Consider the following 16423-nt stretch of genomic DNA (forward strand, 5'->3'; position numbering starts at 1 on the left):
GTTGTTGTTCCATAAATAAACTTTCCTATTACTGATAAAGTTGGCATTTAAGAATAAGTGATGAGTAGGAGAAATGAATTTAGATGTGAACTGAAATAAATGCAAGGAGCATTTAATAAATATCAAAATGTGTGCCAAAAATTGAAAATAGAAAACCAAATGTCTGTGTGGTTTTATTAAAATGAAGGTGACTGACCCTATAGCATACCATAGGAGTAGTGAAATATATAGAGAGAGACATAGATAAGAGATGATCATATGATTCTTGTTTTAAGTCTTTTGATATGATGAAAATACATTTATTGTTTTTCATATGTTGAACCAACCTTGCATTACAGGGATGAACCCCCTTTGATTGTGGTGCACTATCTTTTCAATATGTCTTTATATGCAATTTTCCAGAATTTTATTGAGAATTTTTGCATCTATGTTCATCAGGGATATTGGTCTGAATTTTTCTTTCCTTGATGTGTCTTTGTTTGGTTTTGGTATCAGGGTAATATTAGCCTCATAGAATGAGTTTGGAAGTGTTCTTTTCTTTTCTATTTCATGGAATAATTTGAGGAGTATTGCTGTTAATTCTTCTTTGAAGGTCTTGTGAACTTGGGTAAGAATCTGTCTAGTCCTGGGTTTTTCTTAACTGGTAGGCTTTTAATGGTATTTTCTATTTCATTACTTGAAATTCTTCTGTTTAAATCATGTATGACCTCCTAATTCAGTTTAGGTAGGTCATATGTCTCTAGAAATTTGTCAATGTCTTCAATATTTTCTATTTTATTGTAGTATAAATTTTCAAAAAAATGAGTTCATCAAAATAGCAGGATGTAAAATCAATACCCATGAATCAAATGCATTCCTATACATCATTAATGAATCCACTAAAAGAGAAATAAAGAACACTAACCCATTCACAATTGCCTCAAAAAAAAAAACAAACTTGGGAATCAATCTAACAGGAGTTTAGATTGTAGAGGTGAAAGACCTCTACAATGAAAAGTACAGAACACTAAAAAAGAAATTGAAGAACACTTTAGAAGATGGAAAGACCTCCCATGCTCTTGGATAGGCAGAATCAATATTGTCAAAATGGCCATACTACAAAAGTGTTATACAAATTTAAGGCAATTCCTATTAAAATACCATAGAACTTCATAAGAAATAGAAAAAGCAATCATGAAATTCATTTGGAAAAATAAAAGACCCAGAATAGACAAAGCAATCCTTAGCAAGAAAAGTGAAACAGGAGGCATCGCAATACCAGACTTCAAACTATACTACAGAGCTCTAGTAATAAAAACAGCATGGTGTTGGCACCAAAAAAGACATGTAGACCAATGATACAGAATAGAGGACATAGAGACAAACCCACATAAATGCAGGTATCTCGTACTAGACAAAGATGCCAAAAACATTCACTGAAGAAAATAAACTATTCAACAAATAGTGCTGGGAATAATGGAAAGCCACATGTAACAAAATGAAATTAAACCCCTAACTCTCACCCTACGCAAAACTCAACTCAAAGTGTATTAAAGACTTAGGCATGAGAAAAGACACCCTGTCACTACTAGAAGAAAAAATAGGCCCAAATCTTCACTATGTTGGTCTAGGATCTAACTTCCATAACAAGACCCCTAAAGTGCAAGAAGTTAAATCAAGGATCAATAAATGGGATGGACTCGAACTATAAAGTTTCATTTTAGAAAAAAAAAATCATAACATGAAGAGGTAGCCCTCAGATTGGGAGAAAATCTTTACCTCATGCACCTCAGATTAAGCAATAATCTCTAGAATATATAAAGAACTCCAAAAACTTAACGCCAAAAAAAAAATAAATAAATAACCCAATCAATAAATAGGTGAAGAACTGAACACACACTTCACAGAAGATGATATACAATCAATTAATATCCTGATATTGTGTTTTGAAAAGTCACTTTGAGGATTACATGGAGAATGAATGGTAAAAACACCAGCATGGAAGCAAGGAAGTCCATCAGTGAGTAAGATTTCTAGCCCAGGTAAGAGATGAGGGTATAGGCTAGTGTTCTACCAGTGGTGAGGCCAAGGAGATGGTAGGACAGGTGGATAGGTAGACACACAGTTGACAAAAGAAAGGCCTGGAGTCTTTGCGGATCTTTAGGGACTCTGTGAATGGTGGGGCAACTCAAAAGTAGGAAGTTGGGAGGGGAATTCAAGAATTTTCTGTTTCAACTTGTCCAAATGGGCCTGTGTTGTGTACTGACTTCACGCACACTACTGCTCTTTTGTACTTCAATAGATATAGGAAAGCCTTAATTTATACAGTATAGACATCATGGTCTGTGCTTATACCTCTAGTTTTTCAGGAGTATGTGTGTGTGTGTGTGTGTGTGTGTGTGTGTGTGTGTGTGTGTGTGGTGTTTTGTTTTTCTTTAGCAGAAGACAATTACAACATTTTGAGTAGAAATGCAAAGGTTCTGAAATAATCTGGCAATTCTGAGTTTGGGAGGTATCACCCAGAGAATGGATTATCAACGTGCTTATGGCAGCTACCCTATCCTTTATTATTAAGAATTCTATTATATTTGGGCATGGTGGCATATGCTGTAAGCCCAGCATCTTGGGAGGCTGAGGTAGGAGGATAGCAAGTTCAAAGGCAGACTCTGCAGTTTAGCAAGGCCCTAAGCAATCCAGTGAGACCCTGCCTCTAACTTAAATACAATAATGGACTAGAAAATGGTTAAGTCCCCCTGGGATCAATCCCTAGTACCCGTTCCCCCCCCCCAAAAAAAAAGACCTCTTTTAAAATTTTAACAAGGAACAAGACAATCTCAGAAATCCACAGAGTGGTTTTAAAAACCTGATTGTAGTACCTGACATCAGATGAGACTTGGGCTTGTGATTATAATTTTAAAATGCTCCAGGGATCTCTTATTGTAAAAAGATTAAGAAAGTTCATTGCACTGGTAGCTCCAGGGAATTCCCTGAGTATAACAGAACAGCTTTTAGGACCTCAGGGTTGAAGATTTCCTTCAGGAAGATCCTCCAGGCTACTTCTTTAGTGATTTGGGATTGTGTCCTATAATAAAATAGTATTCCCTGCATTGGGACAGGGTAAGATGATGTTCCAACCTCAGCATATTTGGGAAACTGCAATGGAGGATACCTTTTAGGACAAGAATTAGTAGGCTGTGAATCTGCCCATTTCTTCATTTGTTGCTTTTCTTTGTCACTGCACTCACTTCCTGGGCTTACCCCTGCCAGTCCTCCAGGTGGGAGTGGGAAAGATGCTGGGGTGGGGTCCTTTTAAGCAGTCCAAACCTTGATTCTCTTCATGGAGAAGAGGGCTTTCTTAACTCTTCTTTCCCCCTTCCCAGCTGGTTCCATAGACAGTAGATGCGCCTCATGAACCCTGTTCTGCAACTCCTTTTGGAATCATTAAGCTCTTGTAGTACCAGAGTAACTGTAAGAGCTGTGGACAGTCACTGCTTCTCCTTTGGCACAAAAAGCTAATCTAGAGATTGCCCTCTGCCTCTTGCTGTCTCAGTGCACCCCCTTCAGGGCTTCCTCCTACATTCTCCTCAGTCACTTGTATTTGGGCAGTGGGAACTGATAGGACCAGGCCCGAGTCTGAGCTTCCAGTCTGGGAGACACAGGTAGAGACTTGTTGAGCTCAGACTTCCCTGGATGGACACAGCAGGCTGCATGTGCAGGTAAACAGTCCCCTTCCCTGTGCTTAAGAGAACTGAACTCACCCTCCATGGAGACATGGCTGGTAGTGAGTTCCTGAGGTTGTTAACCTGGTGATGAATCCTGTTGGCTGCTAAGTCAAGACCTTGCCATACTGAAGTCAGTGCTCAATGTCTGAATGGTCCACACAGCCCCTCTTCTCTCTCACACTTCTCTTGTAGGAGTGAATGTGTTATGTGAGGGTGTTGGCATGAGCCTCTCCATTCATTCATTCAACCTGATATGTATGTAGTAATATTGAAATACTGATCATAGAAATAAATAATACATGTATATTCTTGAAGCAGCAACTCAGTCTGGTAACATGTTAATGAGAGATTTGTGGCCCCCGACATGCATAGTATTTCATTATTTGGGCATTCCGTGTTCAGTTTGTATACACTAGTACCCTCTTATCCTCAGGGAATATGTTCGGAGAACTCTAGTAGACATCTAAATCTACAGATAATACCGTAACTTCTACTTTTAGGTGTGACAGAAAAACTAGCACAAATTTTTAACCTTCACAATTTCAAACAGACATATTATCACTATAGATCTTTGCAACCTTAGCATATGGGTTTTTTTGCTTATCTTATGGAGAACTTTTGCCTTTTCAGAAACATTTTCCATCTTCTCTTTGACATATACAAATCGCCAATGTCACTATTCTTGTATTTAGGGACATTATTAAGTAAAATAAGGGATCACAGGACTGTGATAACTCCACAATTCATATGACATTCTAAATAGTTGTTAAGCAACTTATGGGCAGGTAGCTTATACAGTGTGGATTCACTGGACTAAGTGATGACTGGGTGAGACACAGTGGGACAAAATGAAACTACATTCTGAATATCTTACAATTTTAAACCTGTGAATTGTTTATTTCTGGAATTTTTCACCTAATACTTTCAGATTGCAGTTGACCACAAGTAACTGACAACACAGTAAACAAAACCACTGGTAAGAAGAGACTAGTATGTTTATAATTTTAAAAAACTTTATTATAACTAATATTTAATAAATATTCTCACTGATTCACTGTGTCCAAATTATTTTGACCCTATACTATTTATTTATTTATTATAAAATAATACTATCTTTATATTCATGTATTTTTTTATTTTAAAAAATTTAAACTGAAAAGCATCCAATTTAATTTGTCTTTTAAAAATTTCCAGGGATTGAAATTTATTATAATTTGACAATTCACACTTACTCTTTTTTCTTGGAATATTTATCATTTATTTCCTCATTAATTTATTATACTGTCTATGCTAATGCTATTAATGCTATTAATCTTTGATCTGCTTTGTATGGTACACTGTTACTTTCAATTTTTATTTTGCAAATGTGTATAGGTTTAAAATATTTTTGCAAATAAATGTTTCAATGATTTTTCTTTATACATTATCCCTTGGTTGTCAGGTACAGTAAAGTCTACCTCCAAGATCAAAGTAAAATCTCCTTATTGTTAAATGTTAATGTTACTGACATATGTGCATCTGTGCAAAATGCACGAACACACACCCTGAATTCTTCTCAAATGTTTTCTCTGTGATAAATTATGTGGACATAACATCATTTGTTCGTCAACTACTATGTCATTTGTCCTAGCATAAGTTTAGAATAAGGTGCACTTTTCTGGCTTATTGAAAGTGGTAACTAGATTACATACTTAATTTTTAGGCAGCCTCTACTGATTCTGGTTTCTATTCAGATCCATGATTTGTCTGTCTGTTTTTCCACTACCCTATCATTACTTTCCTTGCTACTACTTTAGATTGTCTATATTCTATTAAAATTCATGTTTTACTTAAAATAATTTGTATTTTATTTTTTACTTAGAAAATGCAGGTTAAGTTGTAAAATAAAGCAAAAGACAGAAATAAGCACAAAAACAACAGAGGAAGCAAGCCTCTTCTCAGTCATTTGTCCTACTCCCTCTAGAACCCCACTTCCCAAGGGCCATCACTATTAATAGACTTCTTTTCTGTGGGTTGACTATCCACGCATACAAACTATTCTGCTGTGGCCTGATAAGTTTCCCTAAGAGTCTTCATGTATGGTTATTTTTATATTTAAAAGTTTTAACTGTTGGGGAAGATTAGGTTCTAATTTCAGACTTATATGACAATGTGAATTTCTTCTGCAGAGTTTCAACAATAGAGGAGTTTTAAACTAATTTTAAGTAGTTTTGCTACTTATTTTTGCCATCATGGGAATTGAACCCAGAACCTCATGCTTGCTAGCTAAGTGCTCTAACACTGAGGTGCCTCCCTCAGGCTTTTTTTTTTTTTTTTTTTTTTCTGAGTTCTCAGCTTCCAGTCTCCCAGACAGATTGTGTATTCCTGCAGTGTGTGTGATGCAGAGTTCTAAGTTGGAAGCTCCAGTAGTTAGGGTTTATTCTTGGGTGAACTTTGGAACTCTGGGTGGATATTTGAGATCTGATCCATACCTCCTGTTGCTGGGGTGATGCCAGGCTCTGCAGGACATCTGGATCTCTAGGGCCTTTGGTCAAATCCACCTTTAAGGCATAGGGACTGAACCTCCACAGGTTTCACCTTTACTGCTCTGAACATAAGTTACCTGGTGTCTGACATAGAGCACAGATGCTCCTGTGTGGCTGCTAAAGGTGTCTTCTCAATAGCCCTTATGGGGCCCCAGCTACAGAGAGGTTTTCCCCTTGGTGTCTGGAGCGTGTATGGTATAGGTACAATTTTCTTTGTGCCTATTCCAGTCACTCTGTTTCCGGAGCACTCTGGGGATCATATTATGTGACTACTGGCCACTTCCTTTTTGAGTTCATGATCTCCTGTCTGTGCTCGCTGCTGCCCAGAACTTATACAGGTCCCACCCTGTGCTGTGACCAGTTTCTGAGCCCTGAAATATTTTCTGCGCTTGCTGGATGCTTTCCAGGCCAGCGATCTTGGTTCCCACCAAGAGCAAGATGTTTTAGGTTGTCTTTCCCTAAATGGCTTCTCTAACCAACTCTTTTTTCATTAAATTCATATATCATCTCTAATTCATTCGTTTCTCCAAGCAGGTTATCTTTATGTTTTCATTTATTTATTCCACAAGGGGAAGTATTCTCATTTTCTACCCGTCTCTCCCCACTCCTTCAGCTGTCCATAGTTACTGCTGCTGGCCAAGTTGGCACATCCCTAAAATACTATTTCTTGTGTTACACTAAAAGTTTCTGATTTTCTATATCTGTATGGTTTATTTTAAAGTCCAGATTATTGAATTCCCTTAGTGACCTACCTCACTGAAGAGCAGTCTTCCTGCTTTGTAAGTCTTGTTCCAAGGAACTTGCTGGGAAGTGCCTCTCCTCTAATTTTCCACCTTCCCTCTCTTCCCTCAACTCCTTTTAATTTTCTTTGGGGGGCAGGCAGGGTCTCACCAAGTTGTCTAGGTTGGCCTTGAATTTATGATCCTCCTGCATCCCCCTCTGAGTAACTGGGATAATGGTATGCAGCACTGTACCAGCCTGTTTTTTGATACATATTTAGGAAAACTTTTATAATCCAAAGATTGAATAGATGGATGAATGGATGGACGGCAGACAAAAATATAGGCTATGTAATTTCACATGAAACTTAAATGCCTTAAATATGAAATTATTACTGCTTCCACAGAGACCTGTATACATAATTTTCTAAATTGAATAAGCAATTCTCTCATATCTTTGTTAAGTAGCATACTGATGTAAGATGGCACTTTTATCATATATTTTCATCTACACTAAGGTCTTTGTGTTTCTAAAATATACTTATTTTGGATACTTTATTGCATGCTTTATGTGTACACAGTATATATTATATTTAAAAAGAGAAATTGATAATATAATTTTTATCTTGTGCAATACGTTTCCTGAATTCCCTCATTTTATAATTTTTTTTATTTTTATTTTGAATTAACACATAATAATTATACATATCTATGAATCCTCTCTTCTAGCTGTTTTGAAATATACAATAAATCTTCATTAATGATAGGCACACTGCTCTACTGTAGTACACTAGAACTCTATCTTCATAACTGTATTTTTGTATCTGTTAACCAACTGTTTTCTATGGCTGTCCCAGACTCTGGGATCACTGTTGTGTTCTCGACTTTCATGAGATCAAAGTGAATGTGAACATGTTTGTCTTTCAGCTCCTGGCTTATTTCTCCTAACATAAGTTTGTCCAGTTACTTTCATCTTGTGACAAATGAAAATATTTCATTATCTTTTTAAAAAATATTCCAATGAGTATATATACCACCTTTTCTTTAACCAATTATCAGTTGACAAATTGCCTTGTTTATTTCCCATATCTTGGCTATGATGAATAGTGCTGCAAAAATAAACATGACATTTCCCTTTATATATGTCATTTTATATCAAAAATCTATTTACCAAGATAAAATTTAGAATACACTTGTTAATTCCCTTAAGGCAATCCTTGGTGAACTTGGTTGGAATTTCTACGAATTTATAGAGTAATTCAGAGAAATTAACATGTTTGTAAAACTGCAGATAATGTACTTTACAATTTTCTTCAAGTACATTTTAAATACTTCTGAAGTGTTCACCTTGTTCAGCACTGTTCCTTTTGCAAATGATATTCGCCCCCATGAATTTTTACTTGGTAATTTTGGTATATAATAACACAGTAATGTTCATCTTATGTCCCATATTTCTTTAACTATGAAAGGATTGAATCAGGTCTTTGAAATTTATCTTTATATATGCCATCAAATTATTTGAAATATTTATTTTCATTAGTACTTGAATTCCTTTAATTGTCTTCGAGCAAGACCCCAAAATGTTGAAAATAATTTTTTTTACAACATGCTGTTTCTATCTTCCTGGTACTTACATTGCTATCATTAATTTTAGATAATTAGCTCTAACACCTTTAAAATGAAAACTCTTGTGGGCTTATATTCAAGGAATGGATGTGAAGGATAGTTTGGCCTTCTCTACAATCAGTTTTTAAGACAGACTGGTCTAGTGGTGATGAATTCCCTCTGCTCATGCTTTCCTGGAAATGACATTATTTCTTCTTCATTTCTGAAGGATAGTATTCTTGGCCTGAAATTCTTTGTTTTTGTTTTTTCCTTCAGTGCTGTGAGTATATCACCCTATTCTCTTCAGAGAATAGGGTTATTTGCAGAGAAATTCACTCTGAGTCTAATGCGGATTCCATTATATGTATGACCTGAAGTTTTTCTCTTGTTTTTTTAAGGATTCTATGTTTGACTTTTGACAACTTGTTTATAATGAATTTTGGAGAGGACCACTTTGGACTGAGTCCATCTGGAATTCTGTGAGCTTTGTGGATTTAGATGGTCATATCCTTCCCAAGATGTGGGAAATTTTCATCTATTTCCTCATTAACTATGCTTTCTATGTCTTTTCCATCTCTTCTCCCTTTACTGTTCCCATATGAAAATATTTGCTTAATTGTATTCCATAGGTTTAATCATTGAAGAGATGGAAATGATTACTTCCCTAATTCAATAATAGACCTTTTATAAATGAATTACATTACCATAATATAACTCATGAAGATATACAAATTTAAACAATTTAAAGAGTATATAAATAAAAGATTCAAGAGAAGAAAAATAGAAACGGCTTTTGTTTGTTAATGTTGTAAAGAAAAGAATACTCAGTTTTTAGCATATGGAAATTATGTATTAGACAGAAATCAAGAACCAAACATTGAATACTGATTAAAAATTATCTTAGTTATTCAGATATTCTGAAATAACTAATGCACTTCTTTTCTTGATGCTGTTTTACAAACAGGGACAAACATTCATGGGAGAGGAGAACCAAACCTCTGTGACAGAGTTTGTCTTCCTGGGCCTCTCACAGGACCCACACACCCAAGTCCTGCTCTTCCTCCTCTTTCTCCTCATCTACCTGCTGACAGTGCTGGGAAACCTGCTGATGGTGGTGCTCATTCACATTGACTCCAGACTCCACACTCCCATGTACTTCTTCCTTAGAAACCTGTCCTTTGCTGATCTCTGTTTCTCTACTACCACTGTGCCCCAGGTGCTCGTCCACTTCCTGGTGAGGAGGAAAACCATTTCCTTTGCTGGGTGCTCAATACAGATCATTGTTCTGCTTCTGGTTGGGTGTACAGAGTGCGCTCTTCTGGCGGTGATGTCCTATGATCGCTATGTGGCCGTGTGCAAGCCCCTGCACTACTCCACCATCATGACGCACTGGACATGCGTCAGGCTGGCTGTGGGGTCCTGGGCCAGTGGAGCATTTGTGTCCCTGGTAGACAGCACATTCACATTGCGACTTCCCTACCGAGGAAACAATATCATTAACCACTTTTTCTGTGAACCTCCTGCTCTCCTGAAGCTGTCCTCAGCAGACTCTCATAGCACGGAAATGGCCATCTTTGCAATGGGCGTGGTGATCCTCCTAGCCCCTGTCTCCCTCATCCTGGTCTCCTATGGGAACATTATCTGCACTGTGGTCCAGATGCATTCTGGAGAGGGGAGGCTCAAGGTCTTCTCTACCTGTGGTTCCCATCTCATGGTTGTTGTCCTCTTCTATGGTTCAGCAATATTTGCCTACATGAGACCAAATGCCAAGTTAATGAATGAGAGGGACAAAATGATCTCTGTGTTCTATTCTGCAGTGACACCCATGTTGAACCCCATAATTTATAGCCTGAGAAACAAGGACGTCAAAGGGGCTCTCCAGAGAGTAACTGCAAAATGATGGTTTAGAAGAGGAGATTTCAGATTATGATGACCATTTTAGGGATGTAGAGAGAAGGGATTTTCTTGAAAAGTTTTTCCACTTTCATCTCATTCTTTTACTATTTTTTCCTTCTTGTTTCCTACATCTTTTCTCAGAGAAGTTAAACAAATTGTCTATTCAAAATACACAATTATTATTTGTTAACTAAAAAGAAAATAAAAAATATACGATGAAGCAAGGCATCTTGACAAACATGGGAAAGAAAGGAAAAAGAAAGGAAAAGAAAGTGCAAAAGAGAGGAAGATAGAGAATGGGGGAAAGATTCTGAAAGCAAACACAACTCTCTGAATCCATACAATCTAAAATGGACTTAATGTAATTATATAACTATATATTAAAAAGTAATTAATATGTGAAAATATGTGTTGGCAAATGGATTCATTTCTTTTAATCCTACATGTAATTACTATAAATCTTTTGAATGTGTTCTATATGTTCCAGGACCATTTTGGAGTTAAGGATGTAGACACAAAATATAAAGTCTTCATGGTGTTATATTTCTAACATGGCCTTTAATTCTATATTTAACAATTTCTGACACTGAAAAGAGAGAATTTTTAAGGAATAACAGATAGTAAATTTTCTAAAGCTACATGTATAATTAGGAAAATAGTAAAATAGAAGGTTTGAGAAAATAAAAGGCCTAGGTTGAAAAGTGTCTTGAATTCGATACTAAAAAATCTGACCAACATGTAATTTAGAAAAAAAAAATTGCTGAAGATTGGAGGAATATGGTGACAGTAGTAGAAAATGAGAATGGGGTAAGAAAAGGAGGTCTTGGAGACTGACTGTCTCATGCCTTGGTAGGGCATTTGGACTTTATAATGTAGAACAGAGTTTGCATAACATGACAGCAATGGTTCCCAGGTTTCTTGTTAAAAGTAATATTTCTCAGGACTTGGGATGCAGCTCAGTGGTGCAACACTGGCCTAGCATGGCCATGGCCATGTGAGTTCACTCCCCAGCATGACAAGACAAGACAAAACATAATATCACTCAATACAGAATGAGGAGGGGCAGTTGATATCAAGAATTTCCATTTGATATAATCTCCCATTGACTTTTAACACCACTTAAAAAGTACATTGCTATTTTAGGCAATAGGCTAACATTTAACATAAAGGTGGTATGTAATTATCAGCTTAAATTCCATTAAGTCCATTGTATACTTCAGGGTAGTAAAGAATGGGACTGTTTTGTTGATGTATTACCACTTCAGTAAAGTGCCCAGATATTGCTGTTGCTCAAGCTGTACCCTCTTGAATTATTGAATAAAGCAAGAGTTTAAGAAAGTCTTATTGGCTAGAAAAAATATTTAGATGGGCGGGTGTGGTGGTGCATGCACGTAATCCCAGCAACTTCAGAGGCTAAGGCAGGAGAATCGCAAGTTCAAAGCCAGTCTCAGCAAAAAAAGAGGCACTAAGTAATTCAGTGAGACCCTGTCTCTAAATAAAATACAAAATAGGACTGGGGATGTGGCTTAGTGGTCAAGTGCCCCTGAGTCAATCCTGGGTACCCCCCCAAAAATAATTTTAATTTAGATGGTAGCTTCAAATAATTAATGCGCCTAAGGATGTGTGCCCAAAGTATTAACCAGGAAACCAAGTGTTAAGGTGATTTTGTTAAAATACAGATATTCAGTCCTATAGCAGATCATGAGTAATGAAGGTGGAGGAGATATACATCATACATTGTGTCAAAAACCCAAAGTAATTCTTTAGTACAATTCTGGGTGAGACTTGAGGTTGTCAAAACTCGTATATAAGAATCCAGGACAGAACCATGGAGAGGGACTATATGTAGTCAGTCAAGCCTGACAGAAAAAGACAGAGACTCAAAAAGGAGGACCTAGGTATGAAGAAAAAGTTTCTATATCTCAGAGTTTTGTATATAAATTTGTAAGTTATATCATTATTAATCATGGCAAATACATTTCAATAAAATAATAGAATCACATATGTTACAGATTTTAAGGAAAGGAACAGAAATAATTTTTGCAAAGGTATTTTATGTTGAGAATTGAAATGTGAAAGGGTTAGCCAATCAAAATTTGTGGAGGGAGTGAGAGAAAGTGGATAGAGGTATGGAGGAACACCTAGATTTCATTTTTTAAAAGGCACTATCCTGATGTAATGAAATTTTTCTCCTATGTTATTATTGAATTCTAGTTCTAATTTGTTCATTTGTTTTTAACCTAAGGTACTGCTACTTGCTGAAATATAGGAATCAGTGAACTTTTTCTGTGAAGGGCCAGATAATGAATATTTTAATCACACTGTTTTCATAGCAACTACTCAACTCTGCTGTGATAAAAGGAAGGCAGTCATGGACAAAGCAAAACCAAATGTGTTCCAAGAAAACTTGATTTGCAAAAGCAGGGAGGTTGGATCTGATCTCATTGCCATTGTTGGCTACCCACCAACCAGCACCATTCAAACCAATCAATCCTTAATCTCCATGGCTTAACAGGTAAAATTTATTTTTCACATACATAAATTCTAGGTGAAGGTTCGACCAACAAATTTGTGAACATAAACTGAGAGATCAGCGCTTGGGAAGATTCAGGAGTTCCCTGCTTATTAATATTCAGAAGTTGAAATTAAAATGGTTAATCACTCATAGGTTTTGTGGCTTAGAAGGAGCACAAATCCTACATGGGCACATTCTAGCTATTGAAAGGCAATCACATGGGAGTGACTGCATCAGAGCCACGGGCGATTGCCAGAGGAGGAGCTGCGTGGTGAGCTGTTTGAACTCAGAGTGGGCGCTCCTGAGCGCCGGGGGACTGCCCAGAGGAAGAGGAGGAGCACGGCGGGACGCTTGGTCTGGGAATGACTGCATCAGAACCACAGGCGGTTGCCAGAGGAGGAGTTGTGTGGTGAACTGTTTGAACTCAGAGCTAGTGCTCCTGAGTGCCGGGAGGTTGCCCGGAGGAGGAGGAGGAGCGTGGCTTGTTGTTTGACCTGGGAGTGACTGCATCAGAGCTGCGGACGGTTGCCGAAGGAGGAGCTGCGTGACGAGCTGTTTGAACTCGGAGCAGCTGCTCCAGAACACTGGTGGCCTGCCTGGAGGAGGAGAGCGGTGGGACGCTTAGTCTGTGAGTGACTGCATCAGAACCACAGGCGGTTGCCAGAGGAGGAGGCGAGTGGTGAGTTGATTGGACTAAAAGCAACCACTCCGGAACACCGGTGGCCTGCCTGGAGAAGGAGCGTGGTGAGTCACCTGGTCTCGGAGCCACCCCAAGGAGGAGGAGGAGGAACAGGGCGGGTCACTTGGACTTGGAGTGACTGCCTAGGGCTACGGGTGGTTGGTGGGAGGAGGAGACCCAAAGTGAGTTGTTTGGATTCCTAGTGACTGCGTCGGAAACCGGGCGGCTGTCCGGAGGAGGAGGTGTGTGGCGGGTCTCTGTGTCTCGGAGCTATTGTACGGGGCTCCAGGTGGTGGCTCAGGGGAGGGGCTGCATAGCCAGGCGATTGGTGCAGAGCAGGGTCCCAGGAGCTAGGTGGCTTCTTGCTGGAAGAGCCGCACAGAGACACGCCTAGGGGCGGAGCAAAGTTTCCAGGGCGGCGGGCAGACTCTCTGGGAGAGGCAGCCTAAGGAGACTCGCCTGCAAAGGGTGAGGCTCCCAGGCCCAGGACGTAGGTCCGGGCCCCTGGGATCATTGCAGAAGAAGACAGCCCAGCCCAGGGGGTAGTTGTAGATTGAGGGGAACCTCTAGGAGGGCAACTGACTAACGAGACGTCCCCACCGAGTGACTCTTCCCGGCCAGGGGAGGTTTTCCCACAGGGACGGTAAAACCAGAGACACAGGCACAAACAGGCCTTGCCTCAGCCCGCAGCCTAGTTCCCCGTTGGATGACCATTGGTCAACAAGTGGAGACACCTCTGACCACTAGCAGGGAATATACGCCACCTGAGGGTCACCACCCTAGAGAGGCAGCTTCTTCGTGGAGCTCTGCATTATCAACCTCCTCCAAGACTTCAGGCTACTGAAGGATAAGAGGGGATATACTAACAATCTTCAGGGACATTATAAGTTGATAGAGGAAATCTGCAATATCTTAATGACCCACTGATTCCTGAACAATATGAGAAAAAAAGGGAAGAAAATGTCCCAAACAAATCTAGAAGTTACATCAATAAAATCCAACGACAGCATGGCAGAAGAAATGACAGAAAGGGAGTTCAGAATGTACATAATTAAAATGATTAGGGAAGCAAACGATGAGATGAAAGAGCAAATGCAGGCATTGAACGATCGTACCAATCGACAGTTAACAGAGCAAATTCAGGAAGCAAAAGATCATTTCAATAAAGAGTTAGAGATATTGAAAAAAAACCAAACAGAAATCCTTGAAATGAAGGAAACAATAAACCAAATTAAGAACTCCATAGAAAGCACAACCAATAGGATAGAACAGCTGGAAGACAGAACTTCAGATATTGAAGACAAAATATTTAACCTCGAAAACAAAGTTGAACAAACAGAGAAGATGGTGAGAAATCATGAACAGAATCTCCAAGAACTATGGGATATCATGAAAAGGCCAAATTTGAGAATTATTGGGATTGAGGAAGGCTTAGAGAAACAAACCAAAGGAATGAACAATCTATTTGAAGAAATAATATCAGAAAATTTCCCAAATCTGAAGAATGAAATGGAAAATTAAGTCCAAGAGGCTTATAGGACTCCAAATACACAAAATTACAACAGACCCACACCAAGGCACATTATTATGAAAATACCTAACATACAAAATAAAGACAGAATTTTAAAGGCTGTGAGAGAAAAGAACCAAATTACATTCAGGGGGAAGCCAATACGGATATCAGCAGATTTTTCAATCCAGACCCTAAAAGCTAGAAGGGCCTGGAACAACATTTTTCAAGCTCTGAAAGAAAATGGATGCCAACCAAGAATCTTATACCCAGCAAAACTTACCTTCAAATTTGATGATGAAATAAGATCATTCCATGATAAACAAAAGCTAAAAGAATTTACAAAAAGAAAGCCAGCATTACAAAATATTCTCAGCAAAATATTCCATGAGGAAGAGATAAAAACAAAGAAGCAAATCAGCAAAGGGAGGAATTATCCTAAAGGAACTGTCAAATAAAGGAGGAACCAAGATGTGTCAAAAATTTTAAATATGAACCAAATGACTGGGAATACAAATCATATCTCAATAATAACCCTGAATGTTAATGGCCTGAATTCATCAATCAAAAGACATAGACTGGCAGATTGGATTAAAAAGAAAGATCCAACAATATGTTGCCTGCAAGAGACTCACCTCATAGAAAGAGATACCCATAGACTAAAGGTGAAAGGATGGGGAAAAACATACCATGCACATGGGCTCAGCAAAAAAGCTGGAGTATCCATCCTCATTTCAGATAAAGTGGACTTCAAGCCAATGTTAGTTAGAAGGGATAAAGAAGGACATTTCATACTGCTTAAGGGAAGCATAAATCAGCAAGATATAACAATCATAAACATCTATGCCCCAAACAGTGGCTCATCCATATATGTTAAACAAATCCTTCTCAATTTTAGAAACCAAATAGACCATAACACAATAATACTAGGTGATTTTAACACGCCTCTTTCACCACTGGACAGATCTTCCAAACAAAAATTGAACAAAGAAACCATAGATCTCAATAACACAATCAATAATTTAGACTTAACAGACATTTACAGAATATACCATCCAACCAAGAGCGAATACACTTTCTTCTCAGCAGCACATGGATCCTTCTCTAAAATAGACCATATATTATGCCACAAAGCTAATGTCAGCAAATACAAGAAGATAGAGACACTACCTTGTATTCTATCAGATCATAATGGATTGAAGTTACAAATTAATGAAAGAGTTAAAAACAGAAACTACTCCAACACCTGGAGATTAAACAATATGCTACTATA

At 38.2% G+C, this 16423-nt stretch overlaps 1 protein-coding gene across 1 annotated transcript; it reads left to right on the forward strand.

Moving 5' to 3' along the window:
* The first annotated feature begins 9526 nt into the window (after positions 1-9526).
* On the forward strand, positions 9527-10450 carry LOC124960052 (olfactory receptor 2D3-like). Its single transcript, XM_047518576.1, has one exon. The coding sequence runs from the start codon at positions 9527-9529 to the stop codon at positions 10448-10450; it is 924 nt and encodes a 307-aa protein (XP_047374532.1).
* The last annotated feature ends 5973 nt before the right edge of the window (positions 10451-16423 follow it).

The sequence above is a fragment of the Sciurus carolinensis genome, chromosome 11, assembly GCF_902686445.1.
Source record: "Sciurus carolinensis chromosome 11, mSciCar1.2, whole genome shotgun sequence".
Lineage (NCBI taxonomy): Eukaryota > Metazoa > Chordata > Mammalia > Rodentia > Sciuridae > Sciurus > Sciurus carolinensis.